This window comes from Oncorhynchus masou, chromosome 24, assembly GCF_036934945.1.
Source record: "Oncorhynchus masou masou isolate Uvic2021 chromosome 24, UVic_Omas_1.1, whole genome shotgun sequence".
Taxonomy (NCBI): domain Eukaryota; kingdom Metazoa; phylum Chordata; class Actinopteri; order Salmoniformes; family Salmonidae; genus Oncorhynchus; species Oncorhynchus masou.
The window spans coordinates 37844919-37867546 of record NC_088235.1 but is presented as its reverse complement, the minus strand read 5'-3'; the positions used below and the strand labels follow the sequence as shown (position 1 = coordinate 37867546).

The 22628-nt window shown below is 40.9% G+C and overlaps 1 protein-coding gene across 1 annotated transcript in view; it reads left to right on the top strand.

Moving 5' to 3' along the window:
* Nucleotides 1-2771: 2771 nt before the first annotated feature.
* The window catches only part of LOC135512133 (CUB and sushi domain-containing protein 1-like), a 502291-nt gene continuing 482434 nt past the window's right edge, over nucleotides 2772-22628 (top strand). Inside the window, exon 1 of the mRNA XM_064933828.1 lies at nucleotides 2772-3035. Within this exon, the coding sequence (XP_064789900.1) occupies nucleotides 2969-3035 (67 nt within the window). The 5' untranslated portion in view covers nucleotides 2772-2968. The remainder of the gene's footprint in view (nucleotides 3036-22628) is intronic.

Below are 22628 nucleotides of genomic sequence, written 5' to 3'. Positions count from 1 at the left end.
CCATTTAAATACATTCATTATGCCCTAATCTATGGATTTCACATGACTGGGAATACAGATATGCATCGGTTGATCACAGATACCTTAAAAAATGCAATGACATCAGCAAACCGCTCGCCCACACAACGCCATACATGTGGTCTGCAGTTGTGAGACTGGTTGGAGGTACTGCCAAATTCTCCTAAACAAAGTAGGAGAAGGCTTATGGTAGAGAAATTAACATTCAATTCTCTGGCAACAGCTCTGGTGGACATTCCTGCAGTCAGCATGTTAATTGCACGCTCCCTCAAAACTTGTGGTATTGTGTTGTGTGACAAAACTGCACATTTTAGAGTGGTCTTTTATTGCCCCCAGCACAAGGTGCACCTAAGTAATGATCATGTTGTTTAATCAGCTTCTTGATATGCCACACCTGCCAGGTGAATCAAATATCTTGGCAAAAGAGCAATTCTTACCAACGCAGATGTAAACACATTTGTGCACAACATTTGAGAGAAATAAGCTTTTTTGTGCGTAATCTAACATTTCTGTGATTTTTTATTTTAGCTCATGAAACATGGGACCAACACTTTATTTGATATTTTTGTTCAGTGTACTTTGTTAACCCACTGAATTAAAGCATAGGCTTTAGCAAGCGTTCAAATCTCTGGCATGATTTACTCATCACTCAATCGTGGTTCACTGAATGGCCAATTCATTAATTCCTCAATTAAATATGCACGATGGCATACTTAGACCTTGCAGATTATACAGGAATATCAATTTCACTGTTAATCAGTTCTAATTTTCAGCTCAGTGAATTTTGTCATTCAAATTAGTGTAGAGCCACAGAAAATCTCCCCACCCACATTGATCTCTAATTCAGTCCTTTCAGCCAATTACTGTCAAGAGGGAGAGAGGAATGCCACATTCTGAATAGACAATAGATCTACCTGTTTATTCGTGTTTGTTTAATGACATTTTCATTCTCTCCTCTAAAAATGTATTTCTAAACCTCACCAAAACTCTTGTTTGTGTAGGCCCTTGATCGTTTGTAATTGTAAATCTTTATTGGAGTGAAAACTATATTATTTGTCTTTAAACTTCGGCACATTCAGTATACTGGCCATGTATTTATTTTCACTAGATGGCAGCAGAGTCACACGTTTTACTTTAGTGTGTTGCTGTCCAATATACATGACGCAGTTAACAGAAAACAGCTGGACTTACCATTTTAGACTTTCTATTTTGGCAATGACTGAATAATTTTAGTTGTATGTAGGCTTAATGAACATGTGCACAACTGAATACATATTGTGTTCTATCCTATATGTTTTATACAGTGAATTAGAATTTGATGTTTTGAAAGATTTGATGACAAGCTTTCTTCCATTAGTTACCAGTCCCTAAAAAATTATACATTTTTTCTCCCAATACAGCAAACCAGATCATTTAGGTTACTTTATAATCAAATAGATGCAAGTAGACATTCATCTTAAGGGAATTTCAGCCTTATGCAGGAGTCATCCACACCTTCTGAAAACAAAGTGCAATTGTGAAACATATTTCGTTAACCACATCGTAATGTCTATGTATGTCTTTGTAGGCTTCCGACCAAAATGGAGGGAACAGAGCATTGGTGCTAGTTGGAGAGTGATGATAAGAATGCAGTGTTACATTTCTGATTATAAAGCAGTGGTGTTCCCACTCTGCTTACATACTGGGCTACACCAATCAACAAAGGCTCCATGCAACAATCACTTGCATATTCATTTGATTTGATTTTATAACGGGTGAAGCAGCATACAGGTGTGATCTTGTGAAATTGGTTTAATTCGTGTAGGGTTCGTGTAAAGCAGAAACATAGAAAATATCAATTTAAAACATGTTCACATGTTCCTTCTCTTGGTCATCTTGTCTGTCAATCATTAATCTCTTGCTCAAGTAGGTGATATTACAGTGTTAACATGCGTTTCACTGAATTTGATGCATTTGCACCTGTGTAGGTGCTTCTTCAGAGTGGTGGTATGCTACCAGTCTCAAAGTACATGCACTCAGATTGCAGTACAGACACTCAGATTGATTCTAAATTCCCTTGTATCATATTTGGCAACCTGGACTCAGGAGTAGATGTAACACAGTAAATATAATTCTGAGACACTCCAATGAGTATGACATTTTTGTGTGGTATGTAATAATTTGTGTATGTCCATCACCCTTTTCGTAAAATATGTTATCAATTGCAATCCATACACTATGTTACGAATTTTCAAAATGTATGATATGTTACGAACTCCAATTTGTGTGGCAAACGTTAGCTAGGTGGCTAACAATAAAATTAGCTAGGGGTTAAGGTTAGGCTTAAGGTTAGTCATTAAGTTAAAGGGTTAGGGGGAGGGTTAGATAACATGCTAGGTAGTTGTAAAAAAAATTGTAAGTAGTTGTAAAGTAGCTAATTAGCTCAAAAGCAAAAGATGTCCGTGATGATATTTAACACACAACCTTTAGGTTGCTAGACATTCACGTCTCACGCCTACATGTCCACCCTGACCGACCATCCTACTTTAGTTTTTGCCTTAAGCAGCCTTCTGTCTTATGTAACCATACCAAATGTAACATAATACTCATTTGAGTATCTCGGATTTACATTTACTGTATTACGTCTACTCTATGAGACCAGGCTGTATATGATGGTTGAGTCCAACTCTTTTTGTTGGATACAGGCTCCCTCTACTCTTCCCTCTCTTGCAATCTCGTAGTAGCCCACAGTACACATTCTTGCTATCCTTGGATCAAGGAAACCTATTTGGGTCTCTGCTCGTCAATCTCGTATCTCTGCAGTAGCATTTCTTGATGATATGAGAGCTAATATAGGCGAATCCCTGCACCATAGGCGTCACATCTTCTTGCCAAAGCTGGATCTCTATGTATTTTTGTGATCGTTGAACAAAACCCAAGAAACCGGGGGCTGCGTGGAATAACAACGAACATGACTGCGATGGGGAAATTTAAGCATACCCTGCTTATTTTTGCATGTCTGATTACCGCAGCTAACGGTAAGTTACAATCCTTTCCATATGTGGTGTTTGCTTTATAGAGACGTGACTGTCATACGTCTAATCTGACGTTTAATAGTTTCAGAAAAACTTGCATGTATGCAATATATCCAGAGCCAAAACGTTTCTCAATTAGCCTACAGTGATTATTAAACGCCTGCTGAATGACGGTGACTATTTATTGTCTTTTCATGGTAGTCTATTGATAATTGATAATTTCGGCATAATTTCAGTTTATATATGTGCTTTTGACTGAATCCTGACGTCGGTCTCATTCTTGCATTTCCGAGAGAGACTGGCATGCCGTTGCACAAGTGCCTCATCAATAGCGCCTTTATGAGCATTTTACTTCTCCTCTGACAAGTGAATGTGCTCTCCAATGGTTTTAAGTTTTTTAAAAAGCCACATTCGTGTGAAAGAAACAATGGCAAAGGCTTGTGTCACTTTAGCCTAAACATGAAATCTCTGTGGAGGCCACCATTAATATTCCTCCACTAGCCAAATTAATTATTTGTTATCAGACTGTTATTTTTTGTTCTTTCACCATGGATTGTAAAACAATCCCTTCATGATTATACCAGTGGTTCTTATTCTCATGTACTTTTCATTGCCATCATTGGATTAATCATGTAGGCCTATATGGACATATGCGTACTTCTTATTTGAAACTGTTTTGGATCCTAAAGATTCGTTTTTATTGATCACATCTGTACTTTAATGTAATTTAGTTTAAACAATGTCTCTATTTTTTAATGGTAAACCATAGAAGTACAATGACGGGCAATTTGTGAATATTTGTAATGGTTCATGAATATTGCTAGTAATGAAAATACGTTGGTAACTTGGCAAATAGGCAGTCAGGCATCATCAGTGTCGTTTTCTTTGTAATGCCTCTTAAAATGTCAGTTTCAATCATGTAGATGTACTGTAATTGAAGGGGGAACCAGTACTGAAGAGGGGAGGGGGTTGGGGGTAGAGTGAGATACAATATTGATCATAAGTTCAAGACTAAGTCTATAGTCAACTACAGTGGCCATTGTTGAATATTGAATATATATCAGTAGTATCTGTGGTCGTAGCTAGCTGGCTGCTATGCATTTCTGAACCAGATGTGCATTCCAATGTTGTTCTGACAATAGGCAGTAATGATAATGACATGCCTCAAATTCAGGTTCATAGGCTATTTCAGTTGCTACAGTCTACCCTAACATCCAACGTTAATCCCGGGAAAACCTTATGGAACACGTGTTGACAAGGAAGGCTCACTGCATAGTTTGTTGTAACATCTGAATATTTAATTATTGACACAAGTGATTCAACATCGTATCACTTATGTCATTAAAACTAGGCCGTTTTGACAACAGACTGTTACATAGCAGGCTTAGCAGCATATGACTATGACTATTGCTGTTTGTGTATGACAATTGTTCTGTAGCAGCCTATATATTCAGTCAATGTTTGTCTTAAGTAGTAAGGCCATGGAATTGCACATGCGGGCATAAAGGACATCACACTGCTTGCCTAGCGAGTACCACTTTTATGGATTGTCTCACAGTGATGCTCGAACCAAGGACCCTCTGCCCTGTTAGCACATGTGACTGCCTTCCTAAAGCATTTTACCAGTCGCGCCACACAGAACGCTAGTCATTCAGAGACACAAGTGGGGCACTTCAGTCTGAGGTGTAAGTTACACATCCATGTGCAACATAGGCTATATGTTTCTAAACTGATGAGTGTCTGAACCTCTGAACACAACACCCTCAGCACACATACAGGTCATAGGCCTACCTCCTGGCAAAGGGTAAACCCCAGACTCCAATTAATAATATTTTGACCCACAATTGATAGTGAAGTGCAGTTTCAGCATACCTCCCACCCACACCCACCCAATCCTTTAGTCATATTCAGCAAGGTCCCATGTTTGTGCTGACATTCAAGTGGATTCTAGATGCATATACGGGCCATAAGGACAACTTCCACGGACTCTCGCAATACTTTGATCACATCCAATTCTCCTAGATATCATTTAATGAATCATTCTTCAGAACTCAGCCATCACAGGCTAACTTGCAGATGCTTTTTTGATGCAGCAATTGTCCTACTCTCTCCTGTGCTGGTCACTTTATGTAGTGCAGCTGGTTTTTCCATAGAAACAGAGAACTTAGTCCAAGTGGTTTATACTCATTGTAAGAATCTGGTTTGAAATGACACAATGACAGAGGTCAAAGATTTTTGTTGGACTCAGTAAGACTTTGTGATGGCCAGTGGTGTAAAGTACTTAAGTAAATAGTTTAAAGTACTAATTAAGTAGTTTTTTTTGGGTATCTGTACATTACTTGTTATATTTTTACCAACTTTTACTTCACTACATTCCTAAAGAAAATAATATACTTTTTACTCCATACATTTTCCCTGACACCCAAAAGTAATCGTTACATTTTGACAGGAAAGTGGTTAAATTCATGCACTCATCAAGAGAACATCCCTGGTCACACCTACTGCCTTTGATCTGGCAGACTCACTAAACACAAATGCTTTGTTTGTAAACTATGTCCGAGTGGTGGAGTGTGCCCCTGGCTATCCATCAATAATAAAAACTAATAAAAACTGTCCCATCTGGTTTGCTTAATATAAGGAATTTGAAATTATTTATACTTTAACTTTTAATACTTAAATATATTTTAGCAATTCCATTTACTTTCGATACTTAAGTATATTTAAAATCAAATAATTTTAGACTTTTACTCAAGTAGTATCTTACTGGGTGACTCACTTTTACTTGAGTCATTTTCTGTTAACATATCTTTTACTCAAGTATGAAAATGTAGTACTTTTTCCACCACTGGTGATGACTTCCTCTTACATTAGGCTAGCATCCTTCGTCGTGGGATACTGTTAAAGACCGAGTTAAGGAGTCGCTTGGACAAAGTGGCATTGCGCCGGCAAGGCAATTGCTATTAGATTATTCAGTCTCTCACCTTCATTATAGCATTGGTTTTCAATGTCATATGCACAAGTACTGTACAGTCAAATGCCTCTCTTGCCAGCTCTAAACCCAACAATGCAGTAATCAATAACAATGTAATGTTAAAAATGACACAAGGTAGAACAAAAACACACAAGAGATAATAAGAACATGAGAAAGTAAGCAAGCATAATATATACGGTGTCAGTCAGTTCCAGTACCATATTTACAATGTGCAGGGATACGGACGTCATAAAGGTAGATATGTATAGGGGTAAGGTGACGAGGCATCAGGATATAAGATACCTGGTACTCATTTAGCCAGCCTGATATATTCATATGAAGCCTCTACTTCCTGCAGAGAGGGGCCTAATGTGCATGAATCATACGTCAAACAATCGTTTTTCAACTCCCATAATATTTCGTTTTGAGTGATACGATTTCCAGAGGAATTAACAACGCTGCAGGCATTTTCAGTGGTTCCCAGGCTTGTGAAAGAAACATTTGTTTTGTCACAGCTGTGCCATCAGAGTTAATGACAATGCTGCATCTCAAAGTCATGTGGGGACTTTGGGCGGACATGGCCGAATTCATCTTTTTTTATCATGCAGGATGTTATAGATTATTCTAATAGAATGCCCCGTACACATTTCAGGCCTATGTCATTGTAATGCCAATAATACGTTTATGGTTAACAAATACATGTGTTTATAGGATAGAAAGTGAGATTCTAGTCTCAACTGTTTGCCTTATTTTGTAGACTACAATGCACAGATTGAGACCCTATGATGATGGTAGAGATACAGTGCCTTCAGAAGGTATTCACACCTATTGACTTTTTCTAAATGTTGTTGTGTTACGGCCTGAATTTAAGATTACATTTATATATATTTGTCACTGGCCTACAGACACACAACACCCCATAATGTCAAAGTGGTATTAAGTTTTTTGAAATGTTTACAAATATATTCAAATGATAAGCTGAAGTATCTTGAGTCAATAAGTATTCAATCCCTTTATTATGGCAAGCCTCAATATGTTCAGGAGTTAACATTTGCTTAACAAGTCACATAGTAAGTTGCATGGACTCAGTGTGCAGTAAGAAATTATTTTTGAATGTCTACATCATCTCTGTAACCCACACATAAAATGAATTATCTGTAAGGTCCCTCAGTCGAGCAGTGAATTTTAAACGCAGATTCAGCCACAAAGACCACAGAGGTTTCCCAATGTCTCGCAAAGGGCACCTATAGGTATATAAACTCAGCATAAAAAGATGCTGTCAACTGCATTTATTTTCAGCAAACTTAACATGTGTAAATATTTGTATGAACATAACAAGATTCAACAACTGAGACATAAACTGAACAAGTTCCACAGACATGTGACAAACAGAAATGGAATAATGTGTCCATGAACAAAGGGGGATCAAAATCAAAAGTAACAGTCAGTATCTGGTGTGGCCAGCAGCTGCATTAAGTACTGCAGTGCATCTCCTCCTCATGGACTGCACCAGATTTGCCAGTTCTTGCTATGAGATGTTATCCCACTCTTCCACCAAGGCACCTGCAAGTTCCCAGACATTTCTGGGGGGAATGGCCCTAGCCCTAACCCTCTGATCTAACAGGATCCGATGTGCTCAATGCGATGGAGATCCGGGCTCTGACATTCCTGTCTTGCAGGAAATCACGTACAGAACGAGCAGTATGGCTGGTGGCATTGTCATGCTGGAGGGTCATGTCAGGATGAGCCTGTAGGAAGGGTACCACATGAGGGAGGAGGATGTCTTCCCTGTAATGCACAGCGTTGAGATTTCCTGCAATGACAACAAGCTCAGTCCAATGATGCTGTGACACACTGCCCCAGACCATGACGGACCCCCACCTCCAAATTGATCCCGCTCCAGAGTACAGGTCTTGGCATAACGCTCATTCCTTTGACAATAAACGTGAATCCGACCATCACCCCTGGTGAGACAAAACCGCGACTCGTCAGTGAAGAGCACTTTTTGCCAGTCGTCTGGTCCAGCAACAGTGGGTTTGTGCCCATAGTCAACGTTGTTGCCGGTAATGTCTGGTGAGGACCTGCCTTACAACAGGCCTTTAAGCCCTGAGTCCAGCCTCTCTCAGCCTATTGCGGATAGTCTGAGCACTGATGGAGGGATTGTGCATTCTTGGTGTGACTCGGGCAGTTGTTGTTGCCATACTGTACCTGTCCCGCAGGTGTGATGTTCGGATGTACTGATCCTGTGCAGGGGTTGTTACACGTGGTCTGCCACTGCGAGGACAATCAGCTGTCCATCCCGTCTCCCTGTAGCGCCGTCTTAGGCGTCTCACAGTACGGACATAGCAATTTATTGCCCTGACCACATTTGCAGTCCTCATGCCTCCTTGCAGCATGCCTAAGGCACGTTCACGCAGATGTGTTTTTCAGAGTCAGTCAAAAGGCCTCTTTAGTGTCATCAGTTTTCATAACTGTGACCTTAATTGCCTACCGTCTGTAAGCTGTTAGTACCTTAACGACCGTTCCACAGGTGCATGTTCATTAATTATTTATGGTTCATTGAACAAGCATGGTAAACCCTTTACAATGAAGATCTGTGAAGTTATTTTGATTTTTACGAATTATCTTTGAACGACAGGGTCCTGATAAAGGGACATTTCTTTTTTTGCTGAGTTTAGGTCAAACAAAAAATGTAGACATTGAATATCCCTTTGAGCATGGTGAAGTTTTTAATTATACTTTGGATGGTATGTATCAATTCACCCAGTCACTATAAAGATACAGGCATCCTTCCTAACTCAGTTGCCGGAGAGGAAGGAAACCGCTCAGGGATTTCACCATGAGGCCAATGGTGACGTTAAAACAGTTACAGAGTTTAATGACTGTGATAGGAGAAACTGAGGATCAACGTCATTGTAGTTCATCCACAATATTAACATAATTGACAGAGTGAAAAAGAGGAAAAAAAATATTCCAAAACATGTATCCTGTTTGCAATAAGGCACTAAAGTAATATGCACTTTTTGAGAAATACAAATACAATACAATACAATACATTACTGAGTAGCCATATTTTCAAGCATAGTGGTGGCTGCATCATGTTATGGGTATGCTTGTAATCGTCAAGGACTGGGGAGTTTTTCAGGTTAAAAAAATAAACTGAATGGAACTAAGTACAGGCTAAACCTGAAAACCTGTTGCAGTCTGCTTTCCACCAGACACTGGGAGGACAATAACCTAAAACAAGGCCAAATCGACACGAGTTGCTTATCAAGAACACAGTGAATGTTCCTGAGTGGGCGAGTTACAGTTTTGACTTAAATCTGCTTTAAAATCTATGGAAAGACTTGAAAATGGTTGTCTAACAATGATCAACAACCAATTTTACAGAGTTTGAAGAATTATGAAAATAATAAATGTGCAAATATTGTACAATCCAAGCTCTCAGAGTCTAACCCAGAAAGACTCGCAGCTGTAATCGCTGCCACAGGTGTTTCTAACATGTATTGACTCAGGGGTGTGAATACTTATGTGAATGAGATATTTTGGAATTTAATTATCAATAAATGTGCAAACATTCCCTCCCTCCAAAATTAACTTTGTCATTATGGGTTATTGTGTGTAGATGGGTGAGAATGAAAATCGATTAAATCCATTTTGAATTCGGGCTGTAACAAAATGTGGAATACGTCAAGGGCTATGAATACTTCCTGAAGGCACTGTATGTAGGGAACATCTTTAAAATCAATTTGATGCAATTATTTGCCAGTATATGCTTAAAACCTTTAAGTGTATTGATATTGTAAACAAAGGTGAAATTACTGTAAAGCCTATTTGCACCGAGGCAGGGTGCGGGGTTGTAATACAAGCAGGGTGTTAGCTTAATTTACCAACATAATACAGGCCATATTGTGCATGTTTGATTGTCCAAGGCAGATTCATGGTGACAATTAGATGATAGAGTCGTTGCTTAACTACAAGAAATTGTGAATCCAACAGACCACAAACCTTGCATGCAAATGTGACATTCTAGAATCTAGACATTGATGGGGAGGGAATCCAGTCATAGAAAGGCACTTTTTTTATTCAAACAAGACTGACCTGTTTGAATTGTGAAACGGCCTAATTAAGCAGAAATATTGCCATGATCAGAAATCTAGCGTCAGTCCTTCATTTTACTTCATTTTTGTTTCTTGAATGTAGAAACTGGATATTTTCCTGTTAATGGCTATAGTATATGTATTATGTCATGTTCATTATTATACAATAATGAACATGACATAGAAATAGTCTTGATTGGGCATGGTTCAGATCGTTTTGAAGAGCTCTAATCTACATTTCAAAGAGATGTCTAGCCATTTCCGCCATGGAGCGAGTGAATCAGTTGTGTGCTTGCATCAGCATGAACACTTATGAAACTCTATTGAATCTTTAATGCCTGCTATTTTGTATAATAGTATTTCTTCTACTATGGCACTCTTAAAGACAAACGTACTATAAAACAAAGGCTATACATGTAATTTATTGATGGTGCTTTTTACACATATGTATACTAACTACTTTGAGTTTTGTAACTGATTCTGGAACATGTACATATAATTGTTTTACAAGGAAAAACATGTACATTATTAGAATAATCTACAATTCTTAGAAGAGGCAAGATGCATAGCTGTCCATGCCATTTTAGACTCTAAATTGTGTAATCAGTAAAATAGATTTCTATTTATAGTTATAGTGCTTTGCAAAAGTATTCAGCCCCCTTGCCATTTTTCCTGTTTTGTTGCATTACAATCTGTAATTTGAATGGATTTTTATTTTAATTTTATGTCATGGACATACACAAAATAGTCCAAATTGGTGAAGTGAAATCGGATTTTCTTTTGAAAAAATACAAAATGGAAAAGTGGTGCGTGCATATTCTGATTCATATACTGATTCACCCCCTTTGCTAGGATGCAACTAAATAAGATCTGGTGCAACCAATTACCTCCAGAAGTCATATAATTAGTTAAATAAAGTCTACCTGTCTGAAATCTAAGTGTCACATGATCTGTCACATGATTTCAGTATATATACTGTTCTGAAAGGCCCCAGAGTCTGCAACTCCACTAATCAAGGGGCACCACCAAGTAAGCGGCACCATGAAGACCAAGGAGCTTTCCAAACAGGTCAGGGACAAAGCTGTGGAGAAGTACAGATCAGGGTTGGGTTATAAAAAAATATCAGAAACTTTGAACATCCCAAGGAGCACCATTAAATCCATGATTTAAAAAATTGACAGAATTTGGCACCACAACAAACCTGCCAAGAGAGGGCCGCCCACCAAAACACACGAACCAGGCAAGGAGGGCATTAATCAGAGAGACAACAAAGAGGCAAAAGATAACCCTGAAGGTTCTGCAAAGCTCCACAGCGGAGATTGGAGTATCTGTCCATAGGACCACTTTAAACTGTACACTCCACAGAGCTGGGCTTTACGGAAGAGTGTCCAGAAAAAAAGGCATTGCTGAAAGACAAAAGCAAGCAAACACATTTGGTGTTCGTCAAAATGCATGTGGGAGACTCCCCAAACATATGGAAGAAGAAAACGCTATATCTGGCACAAACCCACCCCTCTCAGCACCCCTTGAACCCATCCCCACAGTGAAGCATGGTGGTGGCAGCATCATGCTGTGGGGATGTTTTACCATCGGCAGGGACTGGGAAACTGGTCAGAATTGAAGGACTGATGAATGGCTCTAAATACAGGGAAATTATTGATGGAAACCTCTTTCAGTCTTCCAGAGACGGGGACAGAGGTTCACCTTCCAGCAGGACAATGACCCTAAGCATACTGCTAAAGCAACACTCAAGTGGTTTAAGGGGAAACATTTAAATGTCTTAGAATGGCCTAGTCAAGGCCCAGACCTCAATCCAATTGAGAATCTGTGATATGACTTAAAGATTGCTGTATACCAGCAGGAACCCATCCAACGTGAACGAGCCAGAGCAGTTTTCCCTTGAAGAATGGGCAAAACTCCCAGTGGCTAGATGTGCCAAGCTTATAGAGACATATCCAAAGAGACTTGCAGCTGTAATTGCTGCAAAAGGTGTCTCTACAAATTATTTATATTACTTTTTTTGGGGGGGAGGGGGGGTGAATAGTTATGCATGCTCAAGTTCTGTGTTTTTTGTCTTATTTCTTGTTTGTTTCACAATAAAATACATTTTGCATTTTTTAAGTGTAAGGCATGTTGTGTAAATCAAATGATACAACCCCCCCCCTCCAAAAAAAAAAAATCTATTTTAAATCCAGGGTGTAAGGCAACAAAATAGGAAAAATGCCAAGGGGTGTGAATACTTTCTCAAGGCACAGTATACACTTTCCATTGAAAAATATTGATTGGACAGACGGATGCAAAGTTGAGAGCCAAAAGCATAAATTATTTAGCAGACAGCTGGCGCTATGTGGCAGCAGAATCCTTTATTTGGAGTTTGTGACAGCCATCTCATTTCCCACACAAGGTAAATGGAGAGTTTTGTGACTTCGAAAATTGTTCCCTGTCCAGTTATTTCACTTCTTTGGGCACTAGGTCCGAGGCCCACTTATGCATTTAAAGACCCCTCTTATAAACCACGTTTCCATTGACAGTTGTGCAAGTCAAGTAATACAGAGAAGAAAAAACGTAAATGTTGGGAAAATTCACATGTTCTTTATGAGGATTGTAGAATACTTCCATGAAAATCTGTTGCCATTTGGATGGAAACCTAGCTATATATAACCAATAAGGCTATTTGCATTTCAAAGCAGACAGAGTCAGCAGAAATTGTGTTGCATTTTCCATCTTTTAATGTGATTTTAAGGTTATCGAAATCAGAGGCAGAATAAAAGAACGGCTGGATGGCTTGGAACTCTAAAAATATGCATTTAAAGTTAGTGGCTGGTTGGCACAGTTTAAGGATGATATTGAAATGTTGAAGTTGTTCTCTCCCGTTTGGTGATTATCAGGATGTATGGTATATGACAATTAAAATTTTGGTCCTAGACTTGGCGCGCCGGTACCGCTTGCCGTGCAGTAGGAGAGAAAACAGTCTATGACTTGGGTGCCTGGAGTCTGACAATTTTATGGGCTTTCCTCTGACACCGCCTATTATATAGGTCCTGGATGGCAGGAAGCTTGGCCCCAGTGATGTAATGGGCTGTACACACTACCCTCCATAGCGCATTACGGTCAGATGCCGAGCAGTTGCCATACCAGGCGGTGATGCAACCATGCTCTAGATGGTGCAGCTGTAGAACTTTTTGAGGATCTGGGAACCCATGCCAAATCTTTTCAGTCTCCTGAGGGGGAAAAGTTTTTGTCGTGCCCTCTTCACGACTGTCTTGGTGTTTGGATCATGATAGTTCCCTGGTGATGTGGACACCAAGGAACTTGAAACTCTCGACCCGCTCCACTACAGCCCTGTTGATATTAGTGGGGGCTTTTTTGGCCCTCCTTTTCCTGTAGTCCACGATCAGCTTCTTTGTCTTACATTGAAGGAGAGGTTGTTGTCCTGGCACCACATGGCCAGTTCTCTGACCTCCTCCATATAGGCTGTCTCATCGTTGTCGGTAGTTCATTGGTGATGTGGTAGCACTGTTGTGTCGTCAGCAAACTTGACGGTGTTGGAGTCGTGTTTGGCCACGCAGTCGTGGGTGAACAGGGAGTACAGGAGAGGACTAAGTAGGATCAGCGTGGCAGACGTGTCGTTGCCTACCCTTACCACCTGGGGCGGTTCTTTATATTGCCATGTGAGTGCAGTTCTTTGTGGTGGCTGTATGGTGGAGGAATACTTTACTGTTGCGATCATATTTAAATCGGCTTTATATGGACTGTGATTTCTGAAATAACCACTGGGAATTGTGAAATGTCCCACAGTCAATGTCATCTCAGTGGTTGGAATGGAGGTGCTTTGGCATCAAGGCTCCAGTGGTGAGCAATATTATAGCTCCTTGACCAGATAAGAGATGGACCGACCTTGCACCAGGTTAGACAGTTGTTTTGAGGCTTCTGTAACACACTTAAGGCATACAGATAATATGCATGATGATGCAGTCATCATATATTCTAAGAATGGTCAGCATTCAGAAGAATCAACATTGCAACATGGAAAAACATAAAAGTCAAGTAAAAACTTATCGGCACTAGGTTTACTGTTGATAGATGCAAAACCATTCCTGACAGGGAGATATTTTACCTTCATTTAACTAGGCAAGTCAGTTAAGAACAAATTCTTATTTTCAATGACGAAAAACAGTGGGTTGGGTTAACTGCCTGTTCAGGGGCAGAATGACAGATTTGTACCTTGCCAGCTCAGGGATTCGAACTTGCAACCTTTCGGTTGCTAGTCCAACGCACTAACCACTAGGCTACCCTGCCACCCCATATAGGCTAGCTCTACTTAATATATCCTATGGCTGTCACTCAGGCTATTTATGGATAACCCTTTATAACTATGGACATGTTCAAAGGGTTATGAGGCACTGATGGGAAGTCTCATTGGTAGAGGTAGATGCTATAGTTCTGTAAAAATATTGTAATTCTATTTCATATGCATTATTTCTCCTTTGGTCTATTTTGAGATTCAGTGTATATTGTAAACCCAGGGGGGTGAAGCCCAGGGTGCATATTAAACACAACAACAATGAAGAACAATGTTTACCTGAATTCTCATGTGACTTTGCTGGGGCCGGTTGCTCCAGTTGATTGTAAGTGGGTCGTAACTCTATGTCCAATGCAAAATGTACTCTACGCCGGACCTACAAATTATACCTGTTTGGGCGTAAACCCTTCTATGAGCTATGACTGGGCATGTCCACACAGCTGTTCATCTATAAATATGTTCAAAGTAGGCCTACTCCAAAAGAGTAGAAATGTATGAAATATAGATGCAGGCCTACAGTATAGTAGTAAGACAAACTGTATTACGATTGTTTAGCCTTTAGAGTCCTCCTAACTAGTCAGATATGAAGAAATTCTCATGACCTCTCCTATAATTGGCTAAACGTTACCAACAGGTGGCTGCGTTTCCTAATAAGGCAGTGTGCTAGCACTTCTTGAGTGACATCAGAATGTGAGAAAGAAAATGAGGTTGAGAATCAAGTCTGATGAATCCAGACTAATTTCTGATCGCTATCTATAGCTATTAGACAGTACTAGCTAATATATTGTGCTTTGTGAACAGCTGATCAAATTTTACAACCTGTGTGGAACAATGTTAGAATCATATTAGACACAAAGTATTTTTTGCGTAAAAGCGGTTTTGTCAGTAATGTCACGGGTATCAGTGACTATCTTGCTAAATCAAAGTTGAGCACTTTCAGTAGCATATTGGCTAAAATCAGCACTTTAAAAAAAATTAAAGAAAAAAAACAAACCAAATATATTTAACAAGCATTAGATTAAGTTTAATAAGCAACATATTTAGAGATCAAATCCCTCTTCCTTACAAGTCGTAGGCCTACGTCTTTCCAAAAATACAGCATAAAAGAACACATACAGGAAATTGTAGTTTTTAACTGAAAATGTGATCTCACCCATCCTGATTGCTCTGCAGAAAGTGGCTCAGTGTAAATAAATCATTTATTTGCTAAAATGGGAAGAGAATACTGTAGACATCTGATTTGAATGAAGGAAATAATTTAGCAAAAATGTAGATAGTCCATTAACGTATGCACTTAACAGCTCTGCAATATGTAGTCAGTGAGAGAATCAGTCAGACATCAAAACCCAACAACATTCTGGTGATTTACCCTAAACCTATCAGTCTCATCAAAAGTTCTCATGAATTATGCTTGGCTGCAATTACAGCCATCAGTATTGGACATTATACTTTGTGTTTAGCTTACCTGAATGAGCAAATAGCAATGGAGTATTAGTCCAATATCGCACATCAGCGATATTGGACTCACCTGGACTCACTCATCACCTGTTTATTACCTCCCCTATATTTGTCAGTTCCCTTGCTCTGTTCCCTGCTGCTGCATTCATTTTTTTTGTCTTTATTACTCGTTTGCTGACACTGTTCCTGTCTCATTCCATGTCCATTCAATATTAAATGTTTGACTCCCCGTACCTGCTTCATCTCCAGCATCATGTATGTGACATTAGAGACTGAAAACTTTAGATCATTGGCTGTTTAGGATAGACCATAGGCCTAACAATTCGTTGTCAACTTTCTGACAACTTCTAAGGATGTATAATTATTTTTAAAGGCTTCACCCATCATTTTCATTTGGTACATCTTACAGTAGTCATACAAAATAGAAACTGCAGTCTCTCTACTCATAGTCTGCTAAGTATCAACAGGTAAGAATCATCACGTGATAAAACACTGTGGTGTTCTGGATAATTCTTTGACACCTTCAAAAGAGAACTGAGGACAACTGCAGTGTTTGACAATAGAAAATAACAGGCATTGTGTTATGTTGTACATGCAGCACAGCTGCATTGACAGTAATTGGAGCCAAATATCTGAGGGTAGAGTATCTCACAAAGAAAAGCTTTAGTAGAGTCTTACATGAAGTAACACTTCAACAAAATGCCAGCAACCTAATCAAAATTCTCTAAAGGGCAAAATATTGCCAGAAATAGGAGTTGCCAGCTGCTTGGTATTTGACATTTACCATTTGAAGGTGGATTTTACTGGACTATTGCAACTTTCTCCTCAAAACTATGTGGGCATATTTCAAATATTGTACTATCTTAAAGTAATTACCCACTGAAAATTGCACATTTTGTTAACTCATATACAAAGAAGGTTTTTGACTCGTCCTCTACTCGTATGTGGCCAAAACATGGAGAAGAATATATATATTAAACACCTCAAACAGACCATTTAGAAATGCTTGCTATTTCCTCATCGAACATGATGTCATCTCCCTGAGAAGGATGAGCTGGCCAATCAGCTGTCTACTTGTATGAATATTTCTTAATATTTCTTATGACCTGTATAAGCCCACAACATTGTTGTTGGGTTATGTCCACAACATTTCAACACATAAAAGCTGCTTGAAAGCTCATGTTGTAAGTAATTATAGGTCATATTTTATGGAACTCTGGAAACACTGCAGTTAATTTAAAATGTGAAACTTTTTTGTGAAAGTATTTTAGAAATACCACGATGCACTATAGACCCACAATCGTTTCGTCGACTGAAGTTCCTTTCTGTGTGCTGGAGTTTACATCACAGGGACTCAGAGAAATGATGGTTATATTAGTCATACTTTAAGGTGTTCTGATTGACTTCTCCAGACATACTAGGCCTACATTATTCAGTTCTCCTTCCCAAACGCCTGACTGACTATTTTACCTCCTGAAAAATAATAGGATAATACAAACCTAATGGTAGGTAGCACTGATGTGAGCTGTGAGATGAATGCCCAGATATAATTTGATTTCTCACAGTAAAAAAACAGTGATAGTGACACCCACCTATTGGCATGTTTGCAGTTAAAAATGAAACTTGGACCACATCCATTTTTTGTAACAATTCAACTATGGCCACACTTCCATGATTAAGAACATGAGCTTGGTTTGAGATAGTCTGTTGGATACTGTAGATCTCAATACTTCTGTCTGATATTGGTAGGATATATTTGATAAAAAAGATAGAACTGTACTATAGATCCACACTTCAGTTTCCTGTGCTAATGTTCACCAAAATAGACCCTACACCTATTTTTTTGTCATTCCATGGAAGATCACAGTACTTTTTGACCAGGCATATTCCACAATTTGTGACTTTTTTCATGCATAAAAGAACCAAACATTTGATCTGATAACGAATTGTATCATTTTGTTGAAATTTGTCTCACAAAAGCAACAATTTACAATTGTTGCTAAGAAGTCTGAGCATAAAAAGGTATTTATTTTTTAATTTTTAATTTTATTTCACCTTTATTTAACCAGGTAGGTTAGTTGAGAACAAGTTCTCATTTGCAACTGCGACCTGGCCAAGATAAAGCATAGCAGTGTGAACAGACAACAGAGTTACACATGGAGTAAACAATAAACAAGTCAATAACACAGTAGAAAAAAAAGTCTATATACATTGTGTGCAAAAGGCATGAGGAGGTAGGCAAATAATTACAATTTTGCAGATTAACACTGGAGTGATAAATGATCAGATGGTAATGTACAGGTAGAGATATTGGTGTGCAAAAGAGCAGAAAAGTAAATAAATAAAAACAGTATGGGGATGAGGTAGGTAAAATTGGGTGGGCTATTTACCGATAAGACTATGTACAGCTGCAGCGATCGGTTAGCTGCTCAGATAGCTGCTCAGATAGCAGATGTTTGAAGTTGGTGAGGGAGATAAGTCTCCAACTTCAGCGATTTTTGCAATTCGTTCCAGTCACAGGCAGCAGAGAACTGGAACGAAAGGCGGCCAAATGAGGTGTTGGCTTTAGGGATGATCAGTGAGATACACCTGCTGGAGCGCGTGCTACGGGTGGGTGTTGCCATCGTGACCAGTGAACTGAGATAAGGCGGAGCTTTACCTAGCATGGACTTGTAGATGACCTGGAACCAGTGGGTCTGGCGACGAATATGTAGCGAGGGCCAGCCGAAATGAGCATACAAGTCGCAGTGGTGGGTGGTATAAGGTGCTTTAGTGACAAAACGGATGGCACTGTGATAAACTACATCCAGTTTGTTGAGTAGAGTGTTGGAAGCTATTTTGTAGATGACTTCGCTGAAGTCGAGGATCGGTAGGATAGTCAGTTTTACTAGGGTAAGTTTGGCGGCGTGAGTGAAGGAGGCTTTGTTGCGGAATAGAAAGCCGACTCTAGATTTGATTTTCGATTGGAGATGTTTGATATGAGTCTGGAAGGAGAGATTACAGTCTAGCCAGACACCTAGGTACTTATAGATGTCCACATATTCAAGTTCGGAACCATCCAGGGTGGTGATACTAGTCAGGCGTGCGGGTGCAGGCAGCGAACGGTTGAAAAGCATGCATTTGGTTTTACTAGCGTTTAAGAGCAGTTGGAGGCCACGGAAGGTGTGTTGTATGGCATTGAAGCTTGTTTGGAGGTTAGATAGCACAGTGTCCAAGGATGGGCCGGAAGTATATAGAATGGTGTCGTCTGCGTAGAGGTGGATCAGGGAATCGCCTGCAGCAAGAGCAACATCATTGAAATATACAGAGAAAAGAGTCGGCCCGAGAATTGAACCCTGTGGCACCCCCATAGAGACTGCCAGAGGACCGGACAGCATGCCCTCCGATTTGACACACTGAACTCTGTCTGCAAAGTAGTTGGTGAACCAGGCAAGGCAGTCATCAGAAAAACCAAGGCTACTGAGTCTGCCGATAAGAATATGGTGATTGACAGAGTCGAAAGCCTTGGCAAGGTCGATGAACACGGCTGCACAGTACTGTCTTTTATCGATGGCCGTTATGATATCGTTTAGTACCTTGAGCGTGGCTGAGCTGCACCCGTGACCGGCTCGGAAACCAGATTGCACAGCGGAGAAGGTACGGTGGGATTCGAGATGGTCAGTGACCTGTTTGTTGACTTGGCTTTCGAAGACCTTAGATAGGCAGGGCAGGATGGATATAGGTCTGTAACAGTTTGGGTCCAGGGTGTCTCCACCTTTGAAGAGGGGGATGACTGCGGCAGCTTTCCAATCCTTGGGGATCTCAGACGATATGAAAGAGGTTGAACAGGCTGGTAATAGGGGTTGCGACCATGGCGGCAGATAGTTTCAGAAATAGAGGGTCCAGATTGTCAAGGTCAGCTGATTTGTACGGGTCCAGGTTTTGAAGCTCTTTCAGAACATCTGCTATCTGGATTTGGGTAAAGGAGAACCTGGAGAGGCTTGGGCGAGTAGCTGCGGGGGGGGGGGGCTGTTGGCCGAGGTTGGAGTAGCCAGGCGGAAGACATGGCCAGCCGTTGAGAAATGCTTGAAGTTTTCGATAATCATGGATTTATCGGTGGTGACCGTGTTACCTAGCCTTAGTGCAGTGGGCAGCTGGGAGGAGGTGCTCTTGTTCTCCATGGACTTCACAGTGTCACAGAACTTTTTGGAGTTGGAGCTACAGGATGCAAATTTATGCCTGTAGAAGCTGGCCTTAGCTTTCCTGACTGACTGCGTGTATTGGTTCCTGACTTCCTTGAACAGTTGCATATCGCGGGGACTATTCGATGCTATTGCAGTCCGCCACAGGATGTTTTTGTGCTGGTCGAGGGCAGTCAGGTCTGGAGTGAACCAAGGGCTATATCTGTTCTTAGTTCTGCATTTTTTGAACGGAGCATGCTTATCTAAAATGGTGAGGAAGTTACTTTTAAAGAATGACCAGGCATCCTCAACTGACGGGATGAGGTCAATGTCCTTCCAGGATACCCGGGCCAGGTCGATTAGAAAGGCCTGCTCACAGAAGTGTTTTAGGGAGCGTTTGACAGTGATGAGGGCGGTCGTTTGACTGCGGCTCCGTAGCGGATACAGGCAATGAGGCAGTGATCGCTGAGTTCCTGGTTGAAGACAGCGGTGGTGTATTTGGAGGGCCAGTTGGTCAGGATGACATCTATGAGGGTGCCCTTGTTTACAGATTTAGGGTTGTATCTGGTGGGTTCCTTGATGATTTGTGTGAGATTGAGGGCATCTAGCTTAGATTGTAGGACTGCCGGGGTGTTAAGCATATCCCAGTTTAGGTCACCTAACAGAACAAACTCTGAAGCTAGATGGGGGGCGATCAATTCACAAATGGTGTCCAGGGCACAGCTGGGAGCTGAGGGGGGTCGGTAGCAGGCGGCAACAGTGAGAGACTTATTTCTGGAGAGAGTAATTTTTAAGATTAGTAGTTCGAACTGTTTGGGTATGGACCTGGAAAGTATGACATTACTTTGCAGGCTCTCTCTGCAGTAGACTGCAGCTCCTCCCCCTTTGGCAGTTCTATCTTGACTGAAAATGTTATAGTTGGGTATGGAAATCTCCAAATTTTTGGTGGCCTTCCTGAGCCAGGATTCAGACACGGCAAGGACATCAGGGTTAGCAGAGTGTGCTAAAGCAGTGAGTAAAACAAACTTAGGGAGGAGGCTTCTGATGTTGACATGCATGAAACCAAGGCTTTTTCGATCACAGAAGTCAACAAATGAGGGTGCCTGGGGACATGCAGGGCCTAGGTTTACCTCCACACCACCCGCGGAACAGAGGAGGAGTAGTATGAGGGTGCGGCTAAAGGCTATCAAAACTGGTCGCCTAGAGCGTTGGGGACAAAGAATAAAAGGAGCAGATTTCTGGGCATGATAGAATATATTCAGGGCATAATGCGCAGACAGGGGTATGGTGGGGTGCGGGTACAGCTGAGGTAAGCCCAGGCACTGGGTGATGATGAGAGAGGTTGTATCTCTGGACATGCTGGTTGTAATGGGTGAGGTCACCGCATGTGTGGGAGGTGGGACAAAGGGGGTATCAAGAGTGGAACTAGGGGCTCCATTGTAAACTAAAACAATGATAACTAACCTGAACAACAGTATACTCTCTTGAGAGAGACATACAGCGAGGAATACAATAATCACAGGTGTTGAATTGGGAGAGCCAGCTAAAACAGTAGGTGAGACAACAACAGCTAATCAGCTAGCACAACAACAGCAGGTAAAATGGCGTTGACGAGGCAGGGAGGGTCGGATTAACTACACACAGAGCCTGAGTGCGGCTGGGGCCGACAGATAAAACATAAACAAGCAGAATGGAGTACCGTGATTAATGGACAGTCCAGCATGCATCAGCTATGTAGCCAAGTGATCAGTGTCCATGGGGGCAGTGGTGGATGGGGCAGGGAAGCTGGACTGGCGAGTATTATCCAGGTAAATAAAAACTGTCTGGCTGTGCAGAAGGTAAAGCCGCTAGCAGTGGCTAACCATGGCTAAATAGCTTGCAGCTAGTTAGCTGGTTAGCTTCTGGAGGTTCTTGAATGTGTTCTAAAAATTAAAAATAACAGCAGATTCCGTATCACATTGGGTGAGGCAGGTTACTGGGAGGTATAATCGAATTAAACATCGAAAAGAGATTGAAAGTAAATATGGGTCCAGTGAGTGGTTGGGCTGGCTGGGGACGCGGCGATTCAGACAGTTAGCAGGCCTGTGCTAACAAGCTAACAGTTAGTAGGCCGGGGCTAAACAAGCTAGCAGTTAGCAGACAGGGGCTGAGCAAGCTAGCAGTAAACAGGCCGAATTAGCAAGGGGTTGAGTCTGTTTATGCCTCTTCATGCGGTCGTGGTGGGTCCTGATATTGTAGCCCAGGAGTATGCGTCGGTGGTAGCACAGGAGCTCTGACCGGGCTAGCTTCAAGCTAAGTGGATGGAAACGCTAGCCAGGAGTAATCATCCGGGGTTGCAGTTAGCTAGTTAGCTAGTTGTGAAGATCCAGATGAGAATGTTCCGTTTGCGGTGGGAATCCGGGGATAAAAATGATAAAAAAATAATACGTCCGTTATGCTCTGGTTAGAGTCGCGTTGTTCGAACTGGCGAGAGCTTTCCGAGCTAAAGGTTAGCTGATGACCGGTTAGCTGAAGACTGCTAGCAATGGTTTGCTGACTGATAGCTGGTAGTTAGCTGGCTTGCTTCAGTTGAGGGGTTCCGTATCCGAAGTAAATATAAATACT